The following is a 25,830-nucleotide window of genomic DNA, read 5'->3' as shown; positions in this document are numbered from 1 at the left end:
ATACATGACAAACAGAGCACCTCACTGGCCTTCTTCAAGAGAAGCCTTGATGAGTTGATGGGAGATGCACTGGGAACTAAGATCGGGTGGCACGATGCCAGGGTAATCCTATCAGCTAGGCTTGTAAAGGCTCCAGGACCGCTAGCCTAGTACAGACATATGAATCTATGAACCTGTTATAGTAGTAGAATATTCTCAGAAAACTATTTATCTTGATGATAGATAAACTTCCAAGATTATTATTTACCCATTTAAATATGCATACATGAAGTTTATATTTGACTCTCATATGTTTTTGTTTGCTCAGTGAGATTGATAATGCTGAACTGAATTTATCATTTTAAGCAATCAAAGGAAAGTAAGGTGATTTATTGATTTAGTCTATGATTCAAAGCTTGTTTAAACCTTTCCACAATAAGTAAAATATCTAATGTTACAATGTTACTAATGTTAATAATAATCTTAATGTTCAATCTAATCTAACTGTAATGGCTCTAGTGGGATGCTGAAAGTACAGAAAAATATCTTTAGAAAAAAGATGTGATGCTAGCACAAGTTGCAAAGAATTTAATTCCAGACATAGAAGAATTCTGAATAACACCAATGGAAAAAAAGTTCTAGTGATAGAATAAAGAGATAGAATGTTACATGACAGAATGTCTAGTACCTGTACAGTTTTTTAAGGGTGGTACAGTTCTGCTTTTAACTGCAGTACAAGTGGAGGTTACATCATGTAGCACTTTGTTGCCATGAAAAAAAAATCAGAAAAGAGAATGCATTTCAAACTTTGAATAAGAGTGGTATATGGACTCAGTTAAATGTTTTAGTTGCAGCCAATTCATACACACCCTTCTGGTAAGCTCCACATGATTTGCGATAGAGGATCAGTTCTAGTGTTATGTTATCTGCTGCTACTCTATAATACCTAACTAAAATTTGGATCCAGCTTAGTTAGCATCTAAATGATGATGGGGGCATTCTAGAAGGTTAACTGCTTAACACTGCTAGCACTGCACTGTTGTAGTCAGCACTAGGCAACTAACTAGTAATTCAAGAGCTGCACAGAGTGAAAACTTTTTAGATGCTTATTTGCTAGTAATTGAATCAATTATCTGGTGCTGTTAGAAAAGAAACACTAGGGTTCCCTCTACCAACCCATGCAATTATATTGCACGAGCACTTACTCACACACACACTCCCATATTTTTAGCCTTGTAGTAATTACCTTATTTTGCAATAACAACCTCACCAAGAGTGTATCTTTGCATCGCTTTACCTTACCATTTTTATCCTGGAGTGCAGTATCTGGAAAGATCACATGGAACATTTGCATTAGCTACACCTCTAGACTGCCACATCTGCATGCAGTGTGGTTTAGTAGTATGCCATAGTTTTATCTGCCTACAGCTAAATAACAATGAAGTACTACATCAGACTCACATTTCATCAGAAACACACAGTGTACTGAACACAGCTGCTGGAATCAGATTGCATACTCTGCTTTGTTTCTTTTTTTCTGAATGCCATCAACATCTAGTGTGAAAACCCTTGCAAAAGTTTAAAACTGAGGTTGGTTAGACAAACTAGGCAGCATTTTTTGGAGGATTCAAATTTTGCCTGAGAACAAAAATTGTTTCATAGCATGTCATACATTTGTCACTAATGCCATTGTGTTTATCTGAAAATAATTGCAGAGATTTTTTTTTTATTATTTCTAATAGATGGTTGCATCAATTCTGTCTAGACAAAGGGCATTACCTGGTTTAAGACATGAAGTAGCTATCTCAGTCCCTTTAACAAAAAAATTGAGTCATATTTCAAGACAAATTATTCAGTAATTATATTCATATAGAAGCTGACTATCCATGGATTTTATTATTGGATTGGTATAACCATACCATTCATATATATGGTCAAATGCTTTAAGAATATCATTAGAGTTTGTAAAAGAAGACTGTTCTCCAACTGTCATAAAATAATGTCACAAAGGTTTTCTTTTAATAAGCGTGCCAGGAGTTTGGAAAATATTAATGTCATTCCGAATATTTTGTTTACATCTTAGTTTCACATAATGAGAAATTCAATTTAAGAAATAAAATAAGTTCATACTGAACTTTGATAGTGATGTGAGTTTTTGTGCTCTAATTTAGTTGAAGTTGTTTATCTAATTCAGAAATGTTTCTCATGAGATTTAATTTGTGTTGTTCTATGATGTTTATTTATGAGGCTTTTAGTTTAATAGTCCCTTTGCCGTAGAAATGAAACCCATCCAGCTAATATAATAAGAGAGGATCGAATTTTGTTGAATTATAAATAAACACTGCAATAACAACTATGTTTGGTCAGTTACCTCTTTAGTTTGCAAAGACTGACACTGTCATTGCCTTCTCCCATTTCCCAATTTTTTTTCACGGGGTTGGGGTATTCTGTTACCTGTCAACCCTTCTCAATAAATTGCAATTCTGCTACATTCAGCAGTGATGTCCAACTGTCACAGGTCTCTCACAAAATAGAGACATCTCCTGGCTAGATGTACTTTTCTCTTTTTGCCCTCTTCCTATTTCCTAAATCTGATTTACCAAACTTTCCTCTGCTTTACTGCATGTGTGAAAGAACATCCACAATGTGTTTTCCTTGGCCTTTTCTGCAATGGGACTCATCTGGCTTCAGCTCAAATGTCTTGATTTCTTCATCTGTCCTTCAGTGTGCACCCTACTTCCCCCAGTATACTTCCTTTATATCACCCCAAGCTTTATCAGTCACTCTGCCTTCACTGCTCACAAAAGCACTGGTGACACCACTGATCATATAAATCAATTTCCTACTTTTCAGCTTCCTTGACTTTCTTCTGTCACATAATACCCCTTCTCCTCAACCACCTCCACCAAGTACAAAATAAAATGTTAACCTGTTCCATTATTTCATTTCTTTTTTAATTTCATCTTCTTCTGATTTCCTCTATTTGTTATCATGACCTCTGCCTTGTCTATACTCAGTTCCATCCCATGTGTTTTCAGTTTTACATTTTAGTCCCTTATTATTTGTTGAAGTTCTTGTACAGTCTGCCTGTAGTAATAGATAATCTGCATAGACTAGCTTTGTTGACCTGTCCCATCTGACCTGTTTTGAACAGGAGTGGTATCTGAATGATCCCTGATGCATACACAGTCATCACTGCCTATGCATAGTACAGAGACTCATTGGAGTTTCCTTCATTACCCCTTTAATTTACTGCTGTTGTTGTCATCATCTGGACTGATGAGCAGAAAGTTGGCATCCTTTATGAATGACACCTGACAAATGCTTTATCTCTCTCTCTCTGTCTGTCTCTGCTGTCTTGCACATTGATACATCTTTGTGTCATGTATTGAATCACTATCAATAGCTGGTTGATGTCTGATGCATCTTCTTTACCATTGTATCTGCTCACGTAGCTCTTCATTAGCCAACCTGATCCATATTTTCTATCTCCTGCTATGCCTGGTGTTCCTTCATTCTTTTGATCACCATCCGGGACTTCAGCATTCCATTACCAGTTTTCCTTGCATTTCTTATTTCCATACCTGTCTAGACCAGTGATCTAGTCTTTCATCTTCACATATGCTGTTCTGAAACACTGCCATGCTTCTTCTATGCCACCTATTTCATCTTCTTTCTAATGTAATTGAGGCTTGAGTATTTATTTGAACTCGTATGCTATGGCTTCAGTTAACTGCTAGGTCATCAGCATAGTCTCTGTTGATCACTGACCCCTCTCTGACTGATTGCCTTTGCAGTGGTTGATAGCTGGGTGCAACAGTTTCACTAGGGATGACTTTACAATCTCTGATTTGACCTCACTGCTATTTCCTAACTAGAAAGATGTCTGCTTGAGTTCCATAGTGGACAGACATATATGAGACTTTGTGACTATCTTTCTTGTAGAACCATGTTTTGGCCACCATTGAGCCATTTGACAGAAAAATGTCCAGAGTTGTTTCTCCTTCATTATTTCTGTTTCCCCATCCTATTGGCTCTAGATGATCATTTTATCCAGTTCTGTCTGTGCTAACATGAGCATTCATGTAACTCATTATCAAGATCAACTCATTTTGTCCTACATTGTTAATGAGGTCCTGCAACTGCTGCCAGAAAGTCCTGGTTCTCCTTGTCATCACAGCTGTTATGGAGATAGGATTATACCATGAAGACTATTTTACCTTTATATTGGAGTTTGAAAGCCTTGAGTCTGTCAGTAATTCTGATGACATCCCTCAATGTCCTCAAGAGACATTTTCTCACCATGTTTCCCACATCTTTCATCACTCTAAATATTACACTCTGAGTCTTAGGTAAACAGCACTTACTGCAATGCTTTTTCACATCATCTATCATCCACATCCAAATCATATCCAGTCATGGAACATAAATTCACTGCAGTAGTCTTTAGTTTGTTCATATTTGGTAGGTTGCTTGAATTTATATCCATCTTTCCCTCAACAGAGCTATCCCTTCAATTTGGTCGAGCATGCTGTTGTAAATGCCAGTAATTAAATGTGTCAGAGTGGTCATAAAAAGATCTTGATTTAATGTGATATGTAAGCTGACATCTCAGATCTCAGAAACAATCTTAAAATTAGAAACAAAATCAGTTCTTAAACACATTTTATGAAATTGTGAAAAGAAAGTGCAATGTCTTATCTTGAGAATGCAGGGCCTGGACAGAATAAAACAGCTGATAGACCTGTAATATATAGCCTTACATCACTATTGTGTCATGAAAGAATAGCTCTTTGTTTGTCAAAAAATGGAACTGAGAGTTAAATTCCAGGTACAACTAATTATAATTCCAATATGGTTAAAATCAGTGAAATCCTGAGAAAGTTGAAGAAAAACATGCAGCTTATCATGATAGGATGTATATACTAAAGTCAGAAACAGAAGATGTGGAAGAAATGTGCATTCATTTATTTTGTTATTATTTCCTTTTGTTTACTGGAATAGTCTGACTAGGTTATTCAAAAAAAACTTTTCAGTGGATGGCCAGAGAGAAATGCTGCAATATCAGATAAACAGTAGTATTATGACAAAGTCTAACATTTGTTTAGCAGCTGTACAGAATTTCCAAGTTCATATCACAAACACATAGAAACTTTGAAGTTCTGAACAAGTATAACAAAGAATATACACTACTAGGAACATATACAAGTTACAAGAAGCATATATACAGGGACTTTGGCCTATTAACACAGCAAGTTTTGATGTTCTGACATGACATTGTGACAACTATTAGTCAAATTGTCTGCAACAAATATAGGAGAACACAATTCCTTTTATATTCATCAAACTGTGATGAACAGATATGAGTTTCTTCAATACAATCACTATTAATATTAATACTGTAGAACAATTGCTTAAATATTTTACTTTTAGAAGGAATACAAATGCCATGTAGATTCCATAAAGAAATGGTTTACTGTACCATAACCCTCTGTTGCATCACTGAACTGACAGAAGTCATGGCAACCTTTCTTCCCATGCAATGGATTTTTTCATACAATAATAAAATGGCTGACATGCTCTTGTATCAACGATCCAGATTTTCCAACTTAAGAACAACAGTAAACGTGACTAAAACTCAATAAGCAATGCTGTTTATACATTTTCAATTGCTAACCCAACCACAGGACTTAATCCTGAACTTCATTAAACTGGTTGTCTAATCAAACATAAACACACGCAAAATCTCATAAATAACTAACATAAGACCCCTAAATAAAGTATCCAAAACTGTGCACTTAATGTCCGCAAGAATAGTTAAAAGCATTTTCATGTCACGTCCTTCCTCACCTTGCTCAGATAAGACTAATAACAATTTCTTGATTAATCAATGTTACATATCAATCAACACTACAAAATATGTTGAACTTGATTTACATTTAACAGAAAGCATGAAAGAAGTAAAGCTGGTAATAAAAGTGGTAAACATAGGATTTGTAGGCTTCATGTTGGCTTGCCAGAGGTAATTTCAGTGAGTACCAATTATCTGAAATGGTTTCAGTGAAAACCACATTGTATTTATTTATTTATTTAGTTAGTTAGTTAGTTAGTTAGTTACTTGTTAAATGTTTTGCACCCCTCCTAATATATCTACATATCTATGTGTGTGTCTGTGTATATGTGTATATGTGTGTGTGTGTGTGTGTGTGTATGGTTCCCTTCAGAAGCCTGAATAATCATAGCTCGAAATCATAAGCCTGATACCAAAAGCCTGAAAAAAAAAAACCTGAAAAAACTCAAAGTCTGAAACTCAAAAGCCTGAAACACACAGAATACAACATATAATATACAGCAGACACTAACATCTACCTATACCCCTCAACCCTCAACCCAAACCTCTAACCCTAAGTCCGTCACTACTCACCTCACACTCACCTAACCCTAACCTCACTTAACTAAACACTTAAACCCTGACCCAACCCTGAAGTCTGTCACTAACGCACACACCTAACTAACTAACCCTAACTTCCCTTCCTCAACTAAAACAATTGCACAAAAACTTGAACCCAACCTTACTTTACAACCCAACCCAACCCATAACTTTCACCACAGAGCTAAGAGTATGTGTATTTTGTGTGCGTGTGTACACACACAAACATACACACAAACATACACACACACTAAATCCAAATTCACATAATAGTGGGAAAAATTTGTAGTCAGTTCCCTTAATGTAGATTTTCAACAAAACTACTTTTGGTGATTTGGGGCTCACTGAACTCAACTGTCATAGATTGTTTTGTTCACAATAAAAACCAAAAAATGACCACCATGGCTCAGGCTCAGACTTAAGTCAGAAAAGATTTATTAATAACCAGAAAAATAAAAAGGTAAGCTCTTTCATAGCACATAGCTGCTTCATCTGATCATCTCTGCTCTACTAACCTGTACAAACCAGAGTCACAAAGGTCAATGCTAGGACTCCTCTTACTTAATATATTCATAAATGACATGCACAAGGCAACCACACATGCAACAATCATACCATATGTTGATGGCTCATCTTGTCTTTGTTCAGTCTCAATGCTGTCCCAGTGCCAATCACCCAAAACTCCTTCTCCTTTTTCTGTATTGAGATCTAGCTAGAACAATCCCAACTCTTTGAATCTTAATAATAATAAATAATAATAATAATAATAATAATAATTAATAATAATATCTTCCTCTAGTAACCTCCAGTCATCTAGTACTGCACTAAATCTACTCTATTTTAACAACACCAAAATAGAACTAGTCACCCTCACCAAGGTATTCCCTTTATCATTTGTTATGTCCATCCTGGCTTGGGACACTCAGCTCCCCTATTGGTTTAGCTTGGATTGGGCTGCTTCCACCACTTAGGACCTTTACTTTTATTGCCACACCAAGTTACTGGGTGTCCCCGTGGATGATAAACTTAAACTTCACCAGCACATCAATGATGTTGTTCAAATGACCAACCGCAGATTAGTATATCATTACAAAACTTGGCCATAACTCACTGACAACAGCAGGAAGGTAACTGCAGCAACATTCTTGTTTCCAAGCCAGCTATATACATCTACAATTATCTGTAACCTTCAGACTGCACAAATAAGCAAGCCTGAACATTACATAATATAATAAAATACGTAAATTTGCATTCATTCTCCCCAACTAACCACATCACTACATCCCTTGTAAAACCTAAACTGGCTAGAACTACCACACCACATATTATATACACAGCTCATAATAGCACATAACATACTATAATTTCCCTAAAATACTCCAGCCATTAGTAGTACATTAAAAGGGTACACATCCAAAAGAAAATTCCTCTTGAAAGACCAACACCTAATAGAATTCCAAAACTCCAGCAACTTACATGGGCATTCCTTGTACTCAATAAGCATAGCTAAATTATGGAACAGTATTCCCTTCATAATTAGACAAAAAAACAACCTCCTAACTTTTAAGTACAACCTCATACTACATCAAAATCACACTAGCATCTGCAACTGTTTTATATCTCCAGGATAAAAATGCCCAAATACTCAAGATTTCCTGTTCTTACTTACTAAAATAACTGTCTTTTTATATCCTAATAAAGTGAGTTGTTTGCATTCTTATCATGGGAAATGCACACTTTATTGTTCTCCTATCAATTTACATATCAGTATGACTGTAGATACATCATGCTTTATTGTTCTCCTATCAGTTTACATATCAGAATGACTGTGGATACATCATGCTTTATTGTTCTCATATCAGTTTACATATCAGAATGACTGTAGATATATCTTGCTTTATTGTTCTCCTACTCCTTACATATCAGAATGACTGTGGATGCATCATGCTTTATTGTTGTCCTATCAATTTACATATCAGAATGACTGTAGATACATCATGCTTTATTGTTCTCCTGCACCTTACGTATCAGAATGACTGTGGATACATCATGCTTTATTGTTCTCTTGTCAGTTTACATATCAGAATGACTGTGGATGCATCATGCTTTATTGTTGTCCTATCAATTTACATATCAGTATGACTGTGGATACATCACGCTTTATTGTTCTCCTATCAGTTTACATATCAGAATGACTGTAGATGCATCATGCTTTATTGTTCTCCTGTCAGTTTACATATCAGAATGACTGTGGATGCATCCTGCTTTATTGTTGTATTATCAATTTACATATCAGTATGACTGTGGATACATCACGCTTTATTGTTCTCCTAAACCTTACATATCTGAATGACTGTGGATACATCATTCTTTATTGTTCTCCTATCAGCGTACATATCAGTATGACTGTAGATATATCTTGCTTTATTGTTCTCCTACACCTTACATATCAGTATGACTGTGGATACATCATGCTTTATTGTTCTCCTATCAGCTTACATATCAGTATGACTGTGGATACATCACGCTTTATTCTTCTCCTATCAACCTACATATCAGTACAACTATGGATGCCTGCCACATTGTCTTAACTTTCAAATATTTGATGAGCTCTACAGCTTAGTTATGCTGTTTCCTCTATACTGACAGCATCCCTCTTCAATGATATATTGTAATGTGCAGCAAAGTCACTTTTTAGAACTTACTACAGTTTATACCTTTGTGTGATATTTGTTGTTTATACCATGGTGCTGCGGTAGCGTTGTCACCTCACAGTAAGACATTGTCCTGTTCGATTCTCAGCTAGAGCGTCTTCTGTGTGGAGACATGCATGAGTGGGCGTACCTTCGTTGAAGGTTGTGGTCAGGGCCGGCAACTCTGCACGTAAAAATCTACTGCCAATCATTAGCAGACCGGAGTTCCACTGTGGTGACCCCTAACCGGGAAAAGCCGAAAGACACAACAACCATTTAATGAATGGGCCCCTTTCCTAAGCTTGAGCTTGCATACATATCAAATGGCAGAACACTGAAGTGTAGAACATCAAACCAGCTTTTTATCAGAAAGCCGGTATTTCTCTGTATTGGTTGTTTGCCCATTCCCAATGTGGAGTGATCTTGGAGATGGTATATTATTTATTCATTTATTTATTTGTTTTGTGATGTTTATGTATATAATACGCAGAAGGTATGGGGTGCAGGGTGGTTTGCCCCCTGCAAAAACACTGTGTTATCTGTTTTCTGATGGAAACCAGATATGTTGCAAGCTTCAATGTTCTACCATTTAATATTACAGAAGTTTGATCTTCTGACATAGACCCTAATGAATTTCAGTATTTTTTTAATCTTTCTTTAGATCTTGTTTAAATTTTACCATATTGTATGTCTACTTTTTTCTTCAAGCTTTTCTCTTTGGACCTCTGCTGAAAATGGTCACCGTATCCAATCAGTCTTTCTTGGTAAACAAAAGCAAATAAATAAATAAATACATTTTAATATAGCCAAAATTTAAATAGTAATTAGGGAAAATTTAAGGCAGTATGGAATATGTAACTCTGATAAAGCATACTTAGCTTTTTCTTTTGGTTCTTTAACCAAAATTTTAAGACCTTACCAAGCTATTTCATTTACCAGTTAAAAATAAATATTTTATAATAAGCTTTGTGTACATGTATGTTACTAACATTTATTTCATTTAGGCTTGAATATGTAATATGCCTAAAATATTTCAAGATTTAGACAGTCAAACAAATGTGTACTAATCTGTGAAAACCTGGAATCATTATGTATGGGGTTTTTTTTACATAAAATTAAGAGAGGAAGGATGTCCTATTCTAAAGTTAATTTCATACGCTATCAGCACTTGAACTTGTAGGGCCATGTTAATTATCTCTGTCCTAAACTATATAGGCAAATCACCCCAAATGCTGATGCCATATTGATGCATTCATGCCATGAAAATGCTTTCTGCTTGTTCTCCTTTCTGCCAATACGTATTAATCATCAGCCACACTAAGTAATTTAACATACAACAGTCTTGAGGGATAGTCCTGTAGATCATGTGTGTGTGTGTGAGTGAGACATATGGGAAAGAGAGCTGTACGTACCCTTGCCATGCCATAAGAGGAGACATCTTTAGAGGTGTAGTGTCTGCAGTGGGTTTTAATATTTCTCTTACAACATAATTAAATTTGTTGATTGGTAGTCTTTCACAGTCCCCTCGTTATGATATTGTATTTTCTTGACTTTCCTTCTAAAAAGATGATATCTTCTTTGATATAAGCAATACATTTTTTAAATAGTTTAGTTTTTGAGTCATTAAACTATGGCAGTTTTTTCGAGTAGAAAGCCTTTCTTCATTTTCAAACATTCTTATTTCTAAATTATGAATGGCTGCAATGACAGTTTAAAGAGAAGAATTGTGCCAATACTTAGTTTTTGCATTTCTTGTTATCCTCAGTTTAATAATGGTGCTCATGTCTATGTAATTATTCCATCATGCAAATTCAGCTCCTATGGCGTGCAAAATGTTTGTGAATCCCAACGTATATTTGTTAGCAAAATTGAGTATTTTTATTTTAATTATAAGTTATGTGATTGAAATGCGTTATATGACAATTGTTGATACAAACACTTATCCTTTTTTTGTAAGATGATATTATTCAAGACAGTCTGTATACTGTAGCATGTGCTGAAAGTTTAACCATCAGACAATATGCCCTTTTAGTTCCAGCTAGAAAAAAATGAAATAAATGTAATATGGAAAGTCTGCGCAGGGGAACCACGTAACAAAGATGATAAAAAATATACAATAATCCAAGTGCTGAAACGTGGTGGTATTTCACTGTATTAATACCAATTCCAGGTATCCAATATACATTGATTAATGTATAAGTCTTCCCATTAATTTGTATTGTAACCATACAAAACATTCCTTTATCATCTTGATAAGACTTAATAGTTTTAGGAATGGGCATACTTTTATTCCATAAAATAGCCACTCCTCTTTTTTTCTGAGTGTGCTCTGAACTAGCCAATACTGTATATTTATTTGTGGCTAATTTATCAATATCTTTTTTCAGGAGATGTGTTTCTTGAAGGAAAACTAAGTTGGCCTTATGTAGATTAATGTATCTTATTAAGCTTGCCCTTTTACATGGGTTATTCAGTCCATTAATGTTTAAAGAAATTCCTTTTAGAGAAGTCATTTGGCATTTTTAAAATATATAGAACTTATAATCAAAATAACAATTAACAAAATAAATAATGTTATACCTCCTCCTTTGTGTGTACCTTTAAATATAGCTGTATTTATTGAATCTGTTATGGGATTTTGTATAAGATTAAATTTTGTTTGTAGTGACAATGAGCTTACAAAATGTATTGTGGATGTCAGAACTATATGCATACAACAGTGAGCAAAAGAAAATAATGTAAGGATTAAACCTTGCACCCAGCCTGGAGTTAAAAACTCCAACTTAGAGTAGCACATACTACTCAAGTTAACCCCCTACCCTAAGCAGCAGTACCTCAGCTGCCACCTTGTCAATTTAATACTTGTTATATTTAACATAAATTAACAACTTTCAATTAGATTATCTGGTAAGACAATGCTACACATTTGATAAATCAGCATCATATAAACAAATAGAAACTTTTAAAAACAATTCATACTGCTATGTACATCTATTTAATATAATACATTTATAATCAAATAGCATTCAAATAAACTTGATAATAGGAACCAAGAAGAGAGAAAGAAATAAAAGAAGTGAGAGAGGGAGAGAGAGAGAGAGAAAAAAAAAAAAAAGAGGGCATATCTACATATTAATTTATTCAAAGTTTGTAAAAATAAGTTCTGATGTTCATTTAAAATCAATAACTGAGGCTATTATGGTTCAGACATCACATATGTTAAGATGTATCTATTTTCTGTCATAGAAATGCAGTTAACAGCTTTCAAAAGACTCCAAATTACTTGTATCAAAGATTTTTTCTCATACTTATTATTGTCATGTAATCTGTTTTCTGATGGAAACCTGATATGTTCCGTGCTTCAATGTTCTACCATTTAATATCACAGAAGTTTAATCTTCTGACATAGACCCTAATAGATGTCAGTATTTTTTATAGATCTTGTTTAAATATTACCATATTGTACGTCTACTTTTTTCTTCAAGCTTTTCTCTTTGGACCTCTGCTGAAAACAGTCATCATATCCAATCAGCCTTTCTTGGTAAACAAAAGCAAATAAATAAATAAATACATTTTAATATAGCCAAAATTTACACAGTAATTAGGGAAAATTTAAGGCAGTATGGAGTATGTAACTCTGATAAAGCATACTTAGCTTTTTCTTTTGGTTCTTTAACCAACATTTTAAGACCTTACCAAGCTGTTATTTCATTTACCAGTTAAAAATAATTTTTTTATAATAAGTTTTGTGTACATGTATGTTACTAACTTTTATATCATTCAGACTTGAATATGTAATATGCCTAAAATATTTCAAGATTTAGGCAGTCAAACAAATGTGTACAAATCGCTGAAAATCTGGAGTCATTATGTATGGGTTTTTTTACATAAAAGTAAAAGAGGAAAGATGTCCTATTCTAAAGTTAATTTCATACGCTATCAGCACTTGAACTTGTAGGGCCATGTTAATTATCTCTGTCCTAAACTATATAGGCAAATCACCCCAAATGTTGATGCCATATTGATGCATTCATGCCATGAAAATGCTTTCTGCTTTTTCTCCTTTCTGCCAATACGTAGAAATCATCAGCCACACTAAGTAATTTAACATACAACAGTCTTGAGGGATAGTCCTGTAGATCATGTGTGTGTGTGTGTGAGTGAGACATATGGAAAAGAGAGCTGTACGTACCCTTGCCATGCCATAAGAGGAGACATCTTTAGAGGTGTAGTGTCTGCAGTGGGTTTTAATATTTCTCTTACAACCTAATTAAATTTGTTGATTGGTAGTCTTTCACAGTTCCCTCATTATGATAGTGTATTTTCTTGACTTTCCTTCTAAAAAGATGATATCTTCTTTGATATAAGCAATACATTTTTTAAATAGTTTAGTTTTTGAGTCATCAAATTATGGCAGTTTTCTCAAGTAGAAAGCCTTTCTTCATTTTCAAACATTCTTGTTTCTAAATTATGAATGGCTGCAATGACAGTTTAAAGAGAAGAATTATGCCAATACTTAGTTTACTTTCATTTGTATTTCTTGTTATCCTCAATTTAATAATGGTGCTCATGTCTATGTAATTATTCCATCATGCAAATTCAGCTACTACGGCGTGCAAAATGTTTGTGAATCCCAACGTATATTTGTTAGCAAAATTGAGTATTTTTATTTTAATTATAAGTTATGTGATTGAAATGCGTTATATGACAATTGTTTATACAAACACTTATCCTTTTTTTGTAAGATTATATTATTCAAGACAGTCTGTATACTGTAGCACGTGCTGAAAGTTTAACCATCAGACAATATGCCCTTTTAGTTCCAGCCAGAAAAAAGGTGAAGTATTAACCATTTTGACTGGGCAATAACCAGGAAGAACAATGATACAATCTGATGAGATTTCCCTTCTCAATTTATTTTTCTTTTTTCTTTTTAAGTTAGAAAAATGAAGTAAGCCTGCACATGCATTCAACAGATTCTGAATATGGTGATATTTTATGCTATTTAGATGTTACCAAACATAATGAAATTTTAATGGTATCACTACTGACCATTTTAGGCAGAATGACTGGATGAAAACGGTTAAAGAAATTTAAGAAGGCTTGTTTAACCACTATACATGTGTGTTTCTAGGGATGTATGGTGATACTATTCATCTGCATAATGTGTTGCTTTAAACTTAACTTTATGTGTAGATTTAAATATTTGCATGCTAATTATGAGACTGAATGGTTAAGATATGCTATGCAATATTAGTTTTTACAGGTGCAAGTACCACTACATTATGAATATTAAAAGATATATTGAATAAGTGTCTACATTAATTAATTTACTATTTGGTAGCATATGTTTACCACTTCTGTGTTACAAAATATAGTGAAAATTAATCATACTAAGAACAACGAAATATGTTACCATTTGAGTAAATGTTTATCTGAAAGGTACTTAATAAAGATGCTTTACTAATATTGTTAATTGCCTTAGAAAACTTATGAAAAGTCAAAACTGAGCAGCAGTTTGAAGATGAATTGACTGGGATTTACAGACAAGTTGACTGGTATGCAGATCCTTGCAGCATGGCTTGTGTATTATGTATGCATATAATGATACATAGACAGTGGCCTGTTGGTAGCACAGTTGTGTGCTAGCAGGCTGTGAGAGTTTTTGTGTTGCATGTAAATGCAGTAGTCAGGGGCAAGCCCTACTCTAATAAGGCCCACAGTCAGCCCGGTGCACTGATGATTTAGGAAATCATGTAGTGCAGATATCATGTACTCCATGCTATGTAAATTACCACCAGCACTACTGCAGAAAATGAGTGTGTGCTGCTAGGCAACAGCAACAGCCAACATCTGTGTTTTTCATTGGTAGAAATCTATTCAAGGGAAGTAAGGTTTCTTCACCCTGCTCCCCAATCTGTTCAGGAGAAGTAGGACAGCTGTAAACTGCACCCCTCTTTTCCCATGCAGCTTGCTAGTACTGGTAGGTAGTAGTACTAGTAGTCATAAATGTATGCATGGGAGTGTGTGTGTGTGTGTGCGTGTGTGTGTGTGTGTGTGTGTGTGTGTGTGTGTGTGTGTGTGTGTGTGTGTGTGTGTGTGTGTGTGTGTGTGTGTGTGTGTGTGATTTCCAACATCATTCATATGCATCTTGCCTTGAATGCTTTCATCTCTTTTATTTGAGCATGTAATACAATCTTTTATAAATGCATCTGTTAATAACACCCAAAACAGGTAATCTGAAATACATTTGGTAGAGCCGATCTCCCTGTGAACAAAATAGGTAGCTTGGACCTTCAGGGAGAAACACTTACCAATTATGACAGAGAGCACCAGTTTGAATTTAAACGTTTATCAGATCTGTCCATCTATGATGATGATATTGAGCTTTTGTTTCATTTATATAATTATTATTGCATCTGTCCTGAATAGTGATCTAAATGATGTTGACAGATTGTATATGTTTTGCCTTACATTTCTTAGTTAATTCTAGACAGCTAATGTGACTCTGCCTTAATATTTAGATATCTTTGTTTAGCTCTGGCCATGAGAATTTTGCACAGTGTTCCTGGTATAGCCTCTCTACAGTAATATAAAATGACTATATCATACACCTGCCACTGAAATGATCCAATTGAATGTACATTCTAGTGTGCCAATGACATCAGCTGCAGCCATCCTACTTTAAATGTTATTGTTAAACAATCAGACAATCATACCTTTAAGATCATTCAGCCTATCCAGTCTCTTACAGCCTCATTATCTTAACCTGTCTTCCAGGTACTGCTGTTTACAACTGTTTGCTCATCCGTAATGATAGATGCTTTCCTTTGTACACTGTTTCATATTTTTCATCTCCTAACATTCTGGTTTCTGCATTTCCAGTGCAATATTCCTTATAGTTACATATCTTTTTTTTTTTTGCAATTTACATTCTGCCATCAGCCATCAGTTCTGAATCTGAAAAGCCACACCCAAGACAATCATTAAATCAGACAGGTAGCAGATTATGCAGCATTGTACTTAAAACTACAAGGGCGGCCACGGTGGTGCAGTGGTTAGCATTGCTGCCTCACAGAAAGAGGTTCTCCGGTTCAATCCTCGGCTGGGGTGCCTTCTGTGCGGAGTCTGCATGTCCTCCCTGTGGTCGCGTGGGTTTCCTCCGGGTGCTCCGGTTTCCTCCCACATCCCAAAGACATGCTGCAGGTGGATTGGACACTCTAAATTGGCCCTAGGTGTGCGTGTGAGTGTGCCTTCTGTGGAAGGCTGGGCGCCAGGCTGGCAACTCGACACCGTAAAACTCCACTGCCATTCAATGTGCGGACAAGGTGATCCGCTGTGGCGACCCCTAACTGGGAAAAAGCCGAAAGAAGAAGAAGAAGTACTTAAAACTACAAAGAGCTCTGCTGGTCTTATCATGGAGACTCTGCCTGTTTCAATTTTATTCTTCTAGCCCTATTTTGTCATTGTCCCCTGTATAAAATAACTAAACATCAGTATTTTTGCTGCAAATCAGATGAATGCTTTGAAAAAGCATACAAGTATAAGATCTGTTGTATTAGGGTTTCAGGAGCAGCTTACCTTTAATTTAAAAAAGGCAATGGTTCTGTTTTCTGGAGAAGGAAGAAAGAAGAGTCCTTCATTTTGCAACCTCCAAAGAAAGTGACAACAACAGAAACAATAGCTCTGGAAATAATGGATATATTGCCAGCTTGATGTTCAGTTTAGTCATTTTATTTCTCTTAAAGGCCAGTGAAAATCATTTAATTCCCTGAATTAATTTATGACTCTGTGCAACATTGTGTAACATTAGCTTATTTATTATGCATAAGCTATACCGTGACATTAAGTTTTCATTTATTTTTACCAGGTTGAAGAAGATAATGAGGGAGAACTTAAATGTGCCTTTTTGGAAACTGATGGCAACAATAAAAGTAAATGGTCCACTGAAGGATGTTCCCTTTATACAGTAGACTCAAACAAAACAAACGTAACATGCCACTGTACCCATTTAAGCAGCTTTGCTGTTCTACTGGCACTGACTGATATTGTAAGTTTTCTTCTATACACTGACATTTATTTTCTTTTATTTAGATGCATACTTTAACTCCTGAGTTTTGTTTAATATTTACTTGTTTAAATTCCATTAACTGCTTTGTAGTAGACCAATATAATAACGTTAAGGTGAATGGATTTATAATAGAATGATTTTCCCCTACAGCAGGAAAGTTATAAAGAACAACTTTTTATATCTCTTGTTTTGTAAAAAGAAAAGCAATAGAAAACTTAAAATGGAAAGAAGTCTTTTAAATTTGACATTTACTACAGTGTAAAAACAAAGAAAATAAGGGCAGCTACACTTCTGTCGGCAAATGCTGCGCTGAATAAAATACCAAATGTAAAAATTGAGACAAAGAGTTCAGCCACAGCAACCATGCAAGTTCCGTGCAAATTAGAAAGTGATATAATCCAGCAGTTCGTATTTCATCAAATAAATACTCCAAAATACGTGAAACTAACAAAGTGTATTTATTGTGTACTCAGTCGGTAAGCGCTTTCACAAAATTGCTTCATCAGACCGTCATGGACTGAGTACAGAAGTTATTTAAAAAACATTGTTACCAATCACATAAAACTACTGAAACGTCATTTCATTTAATGACATTGCATTTGGAACTAAACTAAACCTGTTAAAATATTAAACTTTATATATCAAATCATCTACTCTATATCACCCGTTCAACAATACATTTATAATAAAATATGAATATAAAAATTCAAACTAAACTTTATATAAAATAACTACATAATAAATAATGCCTTTGATCATAGAGAACACCATATTCAAAGTTATGCAATAAGTCATTCCACATTAGCGATCACTACATCAATATTCGCTAAAAATAAACAGTATAACGCATCAGACAATTCAAAATTATATGCTTCGATGTTTAAAGCAATGCATATAATTGGATCGCTATGATGCTAAAGCACAGAGCCACATAACAAATAAATAAACCAACACACATTTGCATAGCAACATGAATATGAAAATTCAAACTAAACCTTATATAAAATAAGAATATAATAAATAATGAATTTAATCATAAAAAACACCATATTCAAAGTTATGCAATAAGTCATGCCACATTAGCGATCACTTCATCAATATTCGTTAAAAATAAACAGTGTAAAGCATCAGACAATTCAAAGTTATAAGCTTCGATCTTTAAAGCAACCCATATAATTGGATCGCTATAATGCTAAAGCAAAGAGCCACATAACAACTGAATAAACCAACGCACGTCTGCATAGCGACATAAATACGTCTTCACCTCAATCGCTTAATGAAACAGCTTCAGCAGGCAAACCAATAAACAAAACCAAAAATGAACATGACATATATCTAGCTTATCTAAAAAAGAATAAAATATATAACAAATAATACATTTCAACTAACCATTTTAACCATAAAGCCATTTTGAAACTATCACTAACACTTCATCCTAACACAGACCTGAAAATTGTAAAGACTACTGCACATAAACACATATGCATAATTACTAACTTAACCTATAACGAATTAAAGACTGTGTCAAAGTATCAAAGGCTGTTTACTTGTTTATGATAACAATGAGGAATCAAAAAAAGTCAGAAGTTGGACTAAATTTTCTGACTTCATGCCCTCTAAAAATCTGTACATCACATAAACCACCCAACTCTAAATCTGTTATATGTCTTGTTAAAATTATTAATATCTAAATACACATATAATAAATATAAACTAATTACTCCTTACCTAACACAAAAATGCATGTATACATATACACTCATAAATAAGTGAAAAAGCATGAAACTAAACTGGGTACATCTATATATATATATATATATATATATAAATATGTAGTAAAAATATATATACTTATATATATGAAATATATGTAAATATATATATATATATATATATATATATATATATATATATATATATATATATATATATAAAGACCTATGCAAACTCATCTAATCAAGTGAACAAGAATCATATAACATAAAACTACAAATATAATAACATAATTCAACATCAGCCCCTATCTAACCTTCAAACTCTTGGTACGAAGAACTAGTTCAAAGGATACCCTTTCATTTAACCCTTTCCCTACATCTGCCCGAAGGCGGATAATCCATTTCATTTCTTTTTCCTCTGTAACATTTTTTACATTACCACCTCATGGGTCAGGGGTAATGACTTTGATAACCATAAACTCAAATATATGCTCAGGACCTGTAGATATTACATGCTTAGCTAAGGCATTTGTAATGGTCCCTGTTCTAATATTATATAAGTGTTCCCTAATCCTATGCTTAAGGAGCCTATCTGTTTTGCCTACATAGAAGGAGCAGCATTCAACACAGATGGCTAAATAAACAATGTGCTGTGTATTACAGCTAGCTGTACACTTGAATCTAAACTCTGATGTTGAATTATGTTATTATATTTGTAGTTTTATGTTATATGATTTTTGTTCACTTGATTAGATGAGTTTGCATAGGTCTTTATATATATATATATATATATATATATATATATATATATATATATATATATATATACATATATTTCATATATATAAGTATATATATTTTTACTACACATATATATGTACCCAGTTTAGTTTCATGCTTTTTCACTTATTTATGAGTGTATATGTATACATGCATTTTTGTGTTAGGTAAGGAGTAATTAGTTTATATTTATTATATGTGCATTTAGATATTAATAACTTTAACAAGACATATAACAGATTTAGAGTTGGGTGGTTTATGTGATGCACAGATTTTTATTGGGCATGAAGTCAGAAAATTTAGTCCAACTTCTGACTTTTTTTGATTCCTCATTGTTATCATAAACAAGTAAACAACCTTTGATACTTTGACATTGTCTTTAATTAGTTATAGGTTAAGTTAGTAATTATGCATATGTGTTTATGTGCAGTAGTCTTTACAATTTTCAGGTCTGTGCTAGGATGAAGTGTTAGTGATGGTTTTAAAATGGCTTTATGGTTAAAATGGTTAGTTGAAATTTATTATTTATTATATATGTTATTCTTTTTTAGATAAGCTAGATATATGTCATGTTCATTTTTGGTTTTGTTTATTGGTTTGCCTGCTGAAGCTGTTTCATTAAGTGATTGAGGTGAAGATGTATTTATGTCGCTATGCAGACGTGCGTTGGTTTATTCAGTTGTTATATGGCTCCTTGCTTTAGCATTATAGCGATCCAATTACATGGGTTGCTTTAAAGATCGAAGCTTATAACTTTGAATTGTCTGATGCGTTACACTGTTTATTTTTAGCGAATATTGCTGAAGTGATCGCTAATGTGGTATGACTTATTGCATAATTTTGAATATGGTGTTCGTTATGATTAAATGCATTATTTATTATTATGTACTTATTTTATATAAGGTTTTGTTTGAATTTTCATATTCATGTTGCTATGCAAATGTGTGTTGGTTTATTTAGTTGTTATTTGGCTCTGTGCTTTAGCATCATAGCGATCCAATTATATGGGTTGCTTTAAACATCGAAGCATATAATTTTGAATTTTCTGATGCTTTATACTGTTTATTTTTAGCGAATATTGATGAAGTGATTGCTAATGTGGAATGACTTATTGCATATCTTTGAATATGGTGTTCTCTATGATCAAATGCATTATTTATCATGTAATTATTTTATATAAGGTTTAGTATGAATTTTTATATTCATATTTTATTATAAATGTATTGTTGAATGGGTGACATAAAATAGCTGATTTGATATATAAAATTTAATATTTTAACAAGTTTAGTTTAGTTACAAATGAACGTCATTAAAGGAAATGACATTTAGTGGTTTTATGTGATTGGTAACAATGTTTAACTTCTGTACTCAGTCCGTGATGGTCTGATGAAGCAATTTTGTGAAAGCGCTTACCGACTGAGTGCACAATAAATACACTTTGTTAGTTTCACATATTTTGGAGTATTTATTTGATGAAATATGAACTGCTGGATTATATCGCTTTGGAATTTGCACGGAACTTGCATGGTTGCTGTGGCTGAACTCTTTGTCTCAATTTTTACATTTGGTATTTTATTCAGCGCAGTATTTGCCTACAGAAGTGTAGCTGCCCTTATTTTCTTTGTTTTTTCACTTGTTTGCTTGGCAACTGCACCTCGACAGGACATGGCAGAGGGAATTACAACCATTGTGGAACTAAATTATATACCAGAAGTTGTTCAATCTGTTACGGAGATGAATAACAGAATTGAAACATGCCTACACAATGTGCAAAGGCACAATGTTCTTATTGATTCAGCTAATAGCAATTTAATGGGCACGTTTAAAAATCTAGTGACCGGCCATGACAATTTGCTATTGTCTTATGAAGGCAACAATGATAGCACTGCAGTAATAGTAAAATGTGCGGAGAGTGATGACCTGAAGAGGGCGATAGATTGGATGGAAACAGATTTTTTAAAACTGAAACGGTTACAGTTACAAAGGCAACATTTTGAGGCATGCCTACAGAAGAAGATAGCCCAAAGATCTACTAGTTTTGAAGATGCCAACTTATGGAATGCAGTATCCAGAGCTGCTTGCCAAATGGCAACAAATTAATCTAGAGGTGAGCGCTAAATATATGACTTTATTAAATTAATTTTTTAGACCTGAAGAAGATAGTCTTAGAGAGTCTATTCGACTACAACAAACTGATTTATATACACATTTTAGTAAAAGTAATATTGATGTCTTAATGGAGGCATTAATGGACAGTGTCTCAGTATATGAGAGGCGACTATTAATACAGAAGAGAGGTAAACTAGATAGAGACATCAAGGACTTTCAATTAGGCCATGTCTTCACTTGGCCTAGGGCAGCTACTAACACTCATTACAATGATAACATTGTTAGACGTAATAAGTTAATAAGCGAGAATATTGCTACTGTGAGCAGAACTTTTGGGAGTCCAGGTGCATTATTGGCAACCAATGAAAAAGTTACTGAACCGATGGAAGCAACATCTGCATTGGATAATAGAGTAATGACTTCTGAGAATGTTTTATTAAAACCTTCCCCTATTACAACCAATTGCTCAGTGATATATAATGAAGATATACAACCTATTAGCTCTAGTCACATTGGAAAGATAGGTTCGATGGATGTACGTCCCAAAGCTAGTACCTCCATTGAACAGAACATGTCAGGGAAATTCCACCAGTTCCCTTTACCCATACCCACATTCGCGAAAGGCATGAAGAGAGGGCGCTTAATCAGCTGAGGAAGACAAAAACAAAAGATGTCACCAGAAAAAGTGAATGGACGCACATTAAAGAAAATGTTGACTCATGCAGGGACAACCTGATTTGGAATGTTTCTGACAGAGTCCTAGATCAATATGAAAGTGCAGTCCTTAATAAAGGACTGGATTTTATACCAAAAACAACCAGCCAGCTCACTGACGTAATTATTGATTTGAAAACTTTTACAAGGAATGTTTTGTTGAAATTAGAAATGGGTAATGATAGGTTAGCTGACCAAAATATATTTAAGAGGTCTAGCACATATATGCCCAATCATCATCCATTGGTTTATGCTTTTGATAAGATGGTTGAGGATGATTTGCATAAGTATTTCAGTCATGGCTACTCTGAATCCACGTCTTATATGAGAAATAATTTAAATTATAATGAGCGTCAAGCTTTAAAGAGATTACAGGCTGATATGAATGTGACGATACGTCCAGTGGATAAAGGTGGACCTGTTGTATTAATTAATGTTAATAAGTATAGGTTTTCTATGTTGGAAATGTTGAACGATGACAAATTTTATAGGACAATTGATATAGTAGGTGTTGAACCTAAAGTTTGCAGTATCAAATTGATGTTGGATGATTTGGTTAAATCAGGTAACATCACTAGAGAATTATTTAAATTTCTATACGTAGAGAATCCTATTATACCAATGATACACGGCTTACCTAAAATCCACAAGGACAGCACCAACCCTCCCATGAGACCCATAGTATCTGGGAGGGGGTGGTGCACTGAACCTTTTTCAGTATATATTGAAAGGCATTTGCACCCGTTGATTAGTGACAACCCAAATATCTTCAAAGATTCTCAGCAATTTCTGTAAGAGCTATATTTGTTTTGTACTAATATCCTTAAGGAGCATAATGAGCTTGTGTTTGTAATGCTGGATGTCCAATCGTTATTTACTGTCATCCCCAATTTCGAAGGTATGAAATTTGTTAAACGCTATCTTGAAAGGTATAGTACATATAATGAAGCATTGAGGGATTTACTGTGCCTATTCTTGGAAATAGTTCTTGAAAATAATGTATTTATGTTTGAGAAAACCCTCTTCCTACAATGTGATGGCATGGCTATGGGTACATTTTGTGCCAATAGCTACGCCAACATGTTTCTTGCTTTGTGGGAAGAGGATGTTTTATATCAGATGGAACTATACAAGAAAAATGTGTTATTTTATAAGCGTTTTGTTGATGACGTCTTTCTTTTGTGAAATGGCGGATTCGATATGTTAGAACTATTTGTGGGACAGATGAATCAAGCTACTAGCTATTTAAAGTTTAACATGGCTGCTTCTACTACGAAAATTAATTTTCTCGATTTATGTGTAGAAAGATTAAGAGATGGCTCATTTGACACTGGTATATATAGAAAAGAGTGTTATAGGAACACAATGCATCACAGAAGCAGTATGCACCCTAACTATGTTTTTAAAAATGTAGTTAAGGATCAAGCGATGCATGCATCTAGATTGAACAATACAGATAGGGGCTTTAATGTAGAATTAAATAATTTAAAGGCTTGGTTTAAGCATAGAGGGTACAGCTCCCAAGATCTCGATGAGGGGCTCCGTGGAATTGATTCCCTGAGAGAAAGTAGAGCAAAACCTTATTTCTTTAATCAGACGGAGGGAGAACATTGTATTAGAAATTATGGAGCTACAGAAATCAGAATACCCATGTTTTATACCAGAGATAAAAAAAATATTTATGATATTTTTAAGAGACATTGGGGTATTCGGTTAACTCCTCCACAAATAGCTGAAATTATAGGAGATAAGCCCAAGTTCAGATATAAAAATAGAAGAAATATTAGAAGGATGTTATGTTATCCCCACGTTGAGAAAGAGGCTTCAAATACAATCGGAACTGTTCCATGTGGATCTTGTTGCTATTGTTCGTATATTAATAGAACAGGAAGCTTTGTCCATTCTGATACTGGTAAGGAGTTTAGATTCAAGTGTACAGCTAGCTGTAATACACAGCACGTTGTTTATTTAGCCATCTGTGTTGAATGCTGCTCCTTCTATGTAGGCAAAACAGATAGGCTCCTTAAGCATAGGATTAGGGAACACTTATATAATATTAGAACAGGGACCATTACAAATGCCTTAGCTAAGCATGTAATATCTACAGGTCCTGAGCATATATTTGAGTTTATGGTTATCGAAGTCATTACCCCTGACCCATGAGGAGGTAATGTAAAAAATGTTACAGAGGAAAATGAAATGAAATGGCTTTTCCGCCTTTGGGCAGATGTAGGGAAAGGGTTAAATGAAAGGGTATCCATTAAACCAGTTCTTCGTACCAAGAGTTTGAAGGTTAGATAGGGGCTGATATTGAATTATGTTATTATATTTGTAGTTTTATGTTATATGATTCTTGCTCAATTGATTAGATGAGTTTGCATAGGCCTTTATATATATATATATATATATATATATATATATATATATATATATGTATATATATATATATATATATAGATATATTTCATATATATATAAGTATATATATTTTTACTACACACATATATCTATATATATATATATATATATATATATATATATATATATATATATATACCCAGTTTAGTTTCATGCTTTTTCACTTATTTATGAGTGTATATGTATACATGCATTTTTGTGTTAGGTAAGGCTTAATTAGTTTATATTTATTATATGTGTATTTAGATATTAATAATTTTAACAAGACATATAACAGATTTAGAGTTGGGTGGTTTATGTGATGTACAGATTTTTAGAGGGCATGAAGTCAGAAAATTTAGTCCAACTTCAGACTTTTTTTGATTCCTCATTGTTATCATAAACAAGTAAACAGCCTTTGATACTTTGACACGGTCTTTAATTCGTTATAGGTTAAGTTAGTAATTATGCATATGTGTTTATGTGCAGTAGTCTTTACAATTTTCAGGTCTGTGTTAGGATGAAGTGTTAGTGATGGTTTTAAAATGGCTTTATGGTTAAAATGGTTAGTTGAAATTTATTATTTATTATATATGTTATTCTTTTTTAGATAAGCTAGATATATGCCATGTTCATTTTTGGTTTTGTTTATTGGTTTGCCTGCTGAAGCTGTTTCATTAAGCGATTGAGGTGAAGACGTATTTATGTCGCTATGCAGACGTGCGTTGGTTTATTCAGTTGTTATGTGGCTCCTTGCTTTAGCATTATAGCGATCCAATTACATGGGTTGCTTTAAAGATCGAAGCTTATAACTTTGAATTGTCTGATGCGTTACACTGTTTATTTTTAGTGAATATTGCTGAAGTGATCGCTAATGTGGTATGACTTATTGCATAATTTTGAATATGGTGTTCGTTATGATTAAATGCCTTATTTATTATT

The 25,830-nt window shown here is 33.9% G+C and overlaps 2 protein-coding genes across 2 annotated transcripts in view; both read left to right on the top strand.

The window, feature by feature from the left end:
* LOC122810730 (latent-transforming growth factor beta-binding protein 1-like) overlaps nt 1-20,775 on the top strand; it is a 573,718-nt gene extending 552,943 nt beyond the window's left edge. Inside the window, exons 21-22 of the mRNA XM_044082294.1 lie at nt 16,973-17,036; nt 20,741-20,775. Coding sequence (XP_043938229.1) covers nt 16,973-17,036; nt 20,741-20,775 — 99 coding nt within the window. The remainder of the gene's footprint in view (nt 1-16,972; nt 17,037-20,740) is intronic.
* The window catches only part of LOC122810729 (adhesion G protein-coupled receptor E3-like), a 310,639-nt gene continuing 301,785 nt past the window's right edge, over nt 16,977-25,830 (top strand). Inside the window, exon 1 of the mRNA XM_044082293.1 lies at nt 16,977-17,152. The gene's annotated coding sequence lies outside the window, so the exon portion shown is untranslated. The remainder of the gene's footprint in view (nt 17,153-25,830) is intronic.

The sequence above is a fragment of the Protopterus annectens genome, chromosome 9.part0, assembly GCF_019279795.1.
Source record: "Protopterus annectens isolate FY-2018-M chromosome 9.part0, PAN1.0, whole genome shotgun sequence".
Classification (NCBI taxonomy): domain Eukaryota; kingdom Metazoa; phylum Chordata; order Ceratodontiformes; family Protopteridae; genus Protopterus; species Protopterus annectens.
Note: the sequence above shows the minus strand (reverse complement) of the source record. Positions and strands in the feature narration are given on the sequence as shown.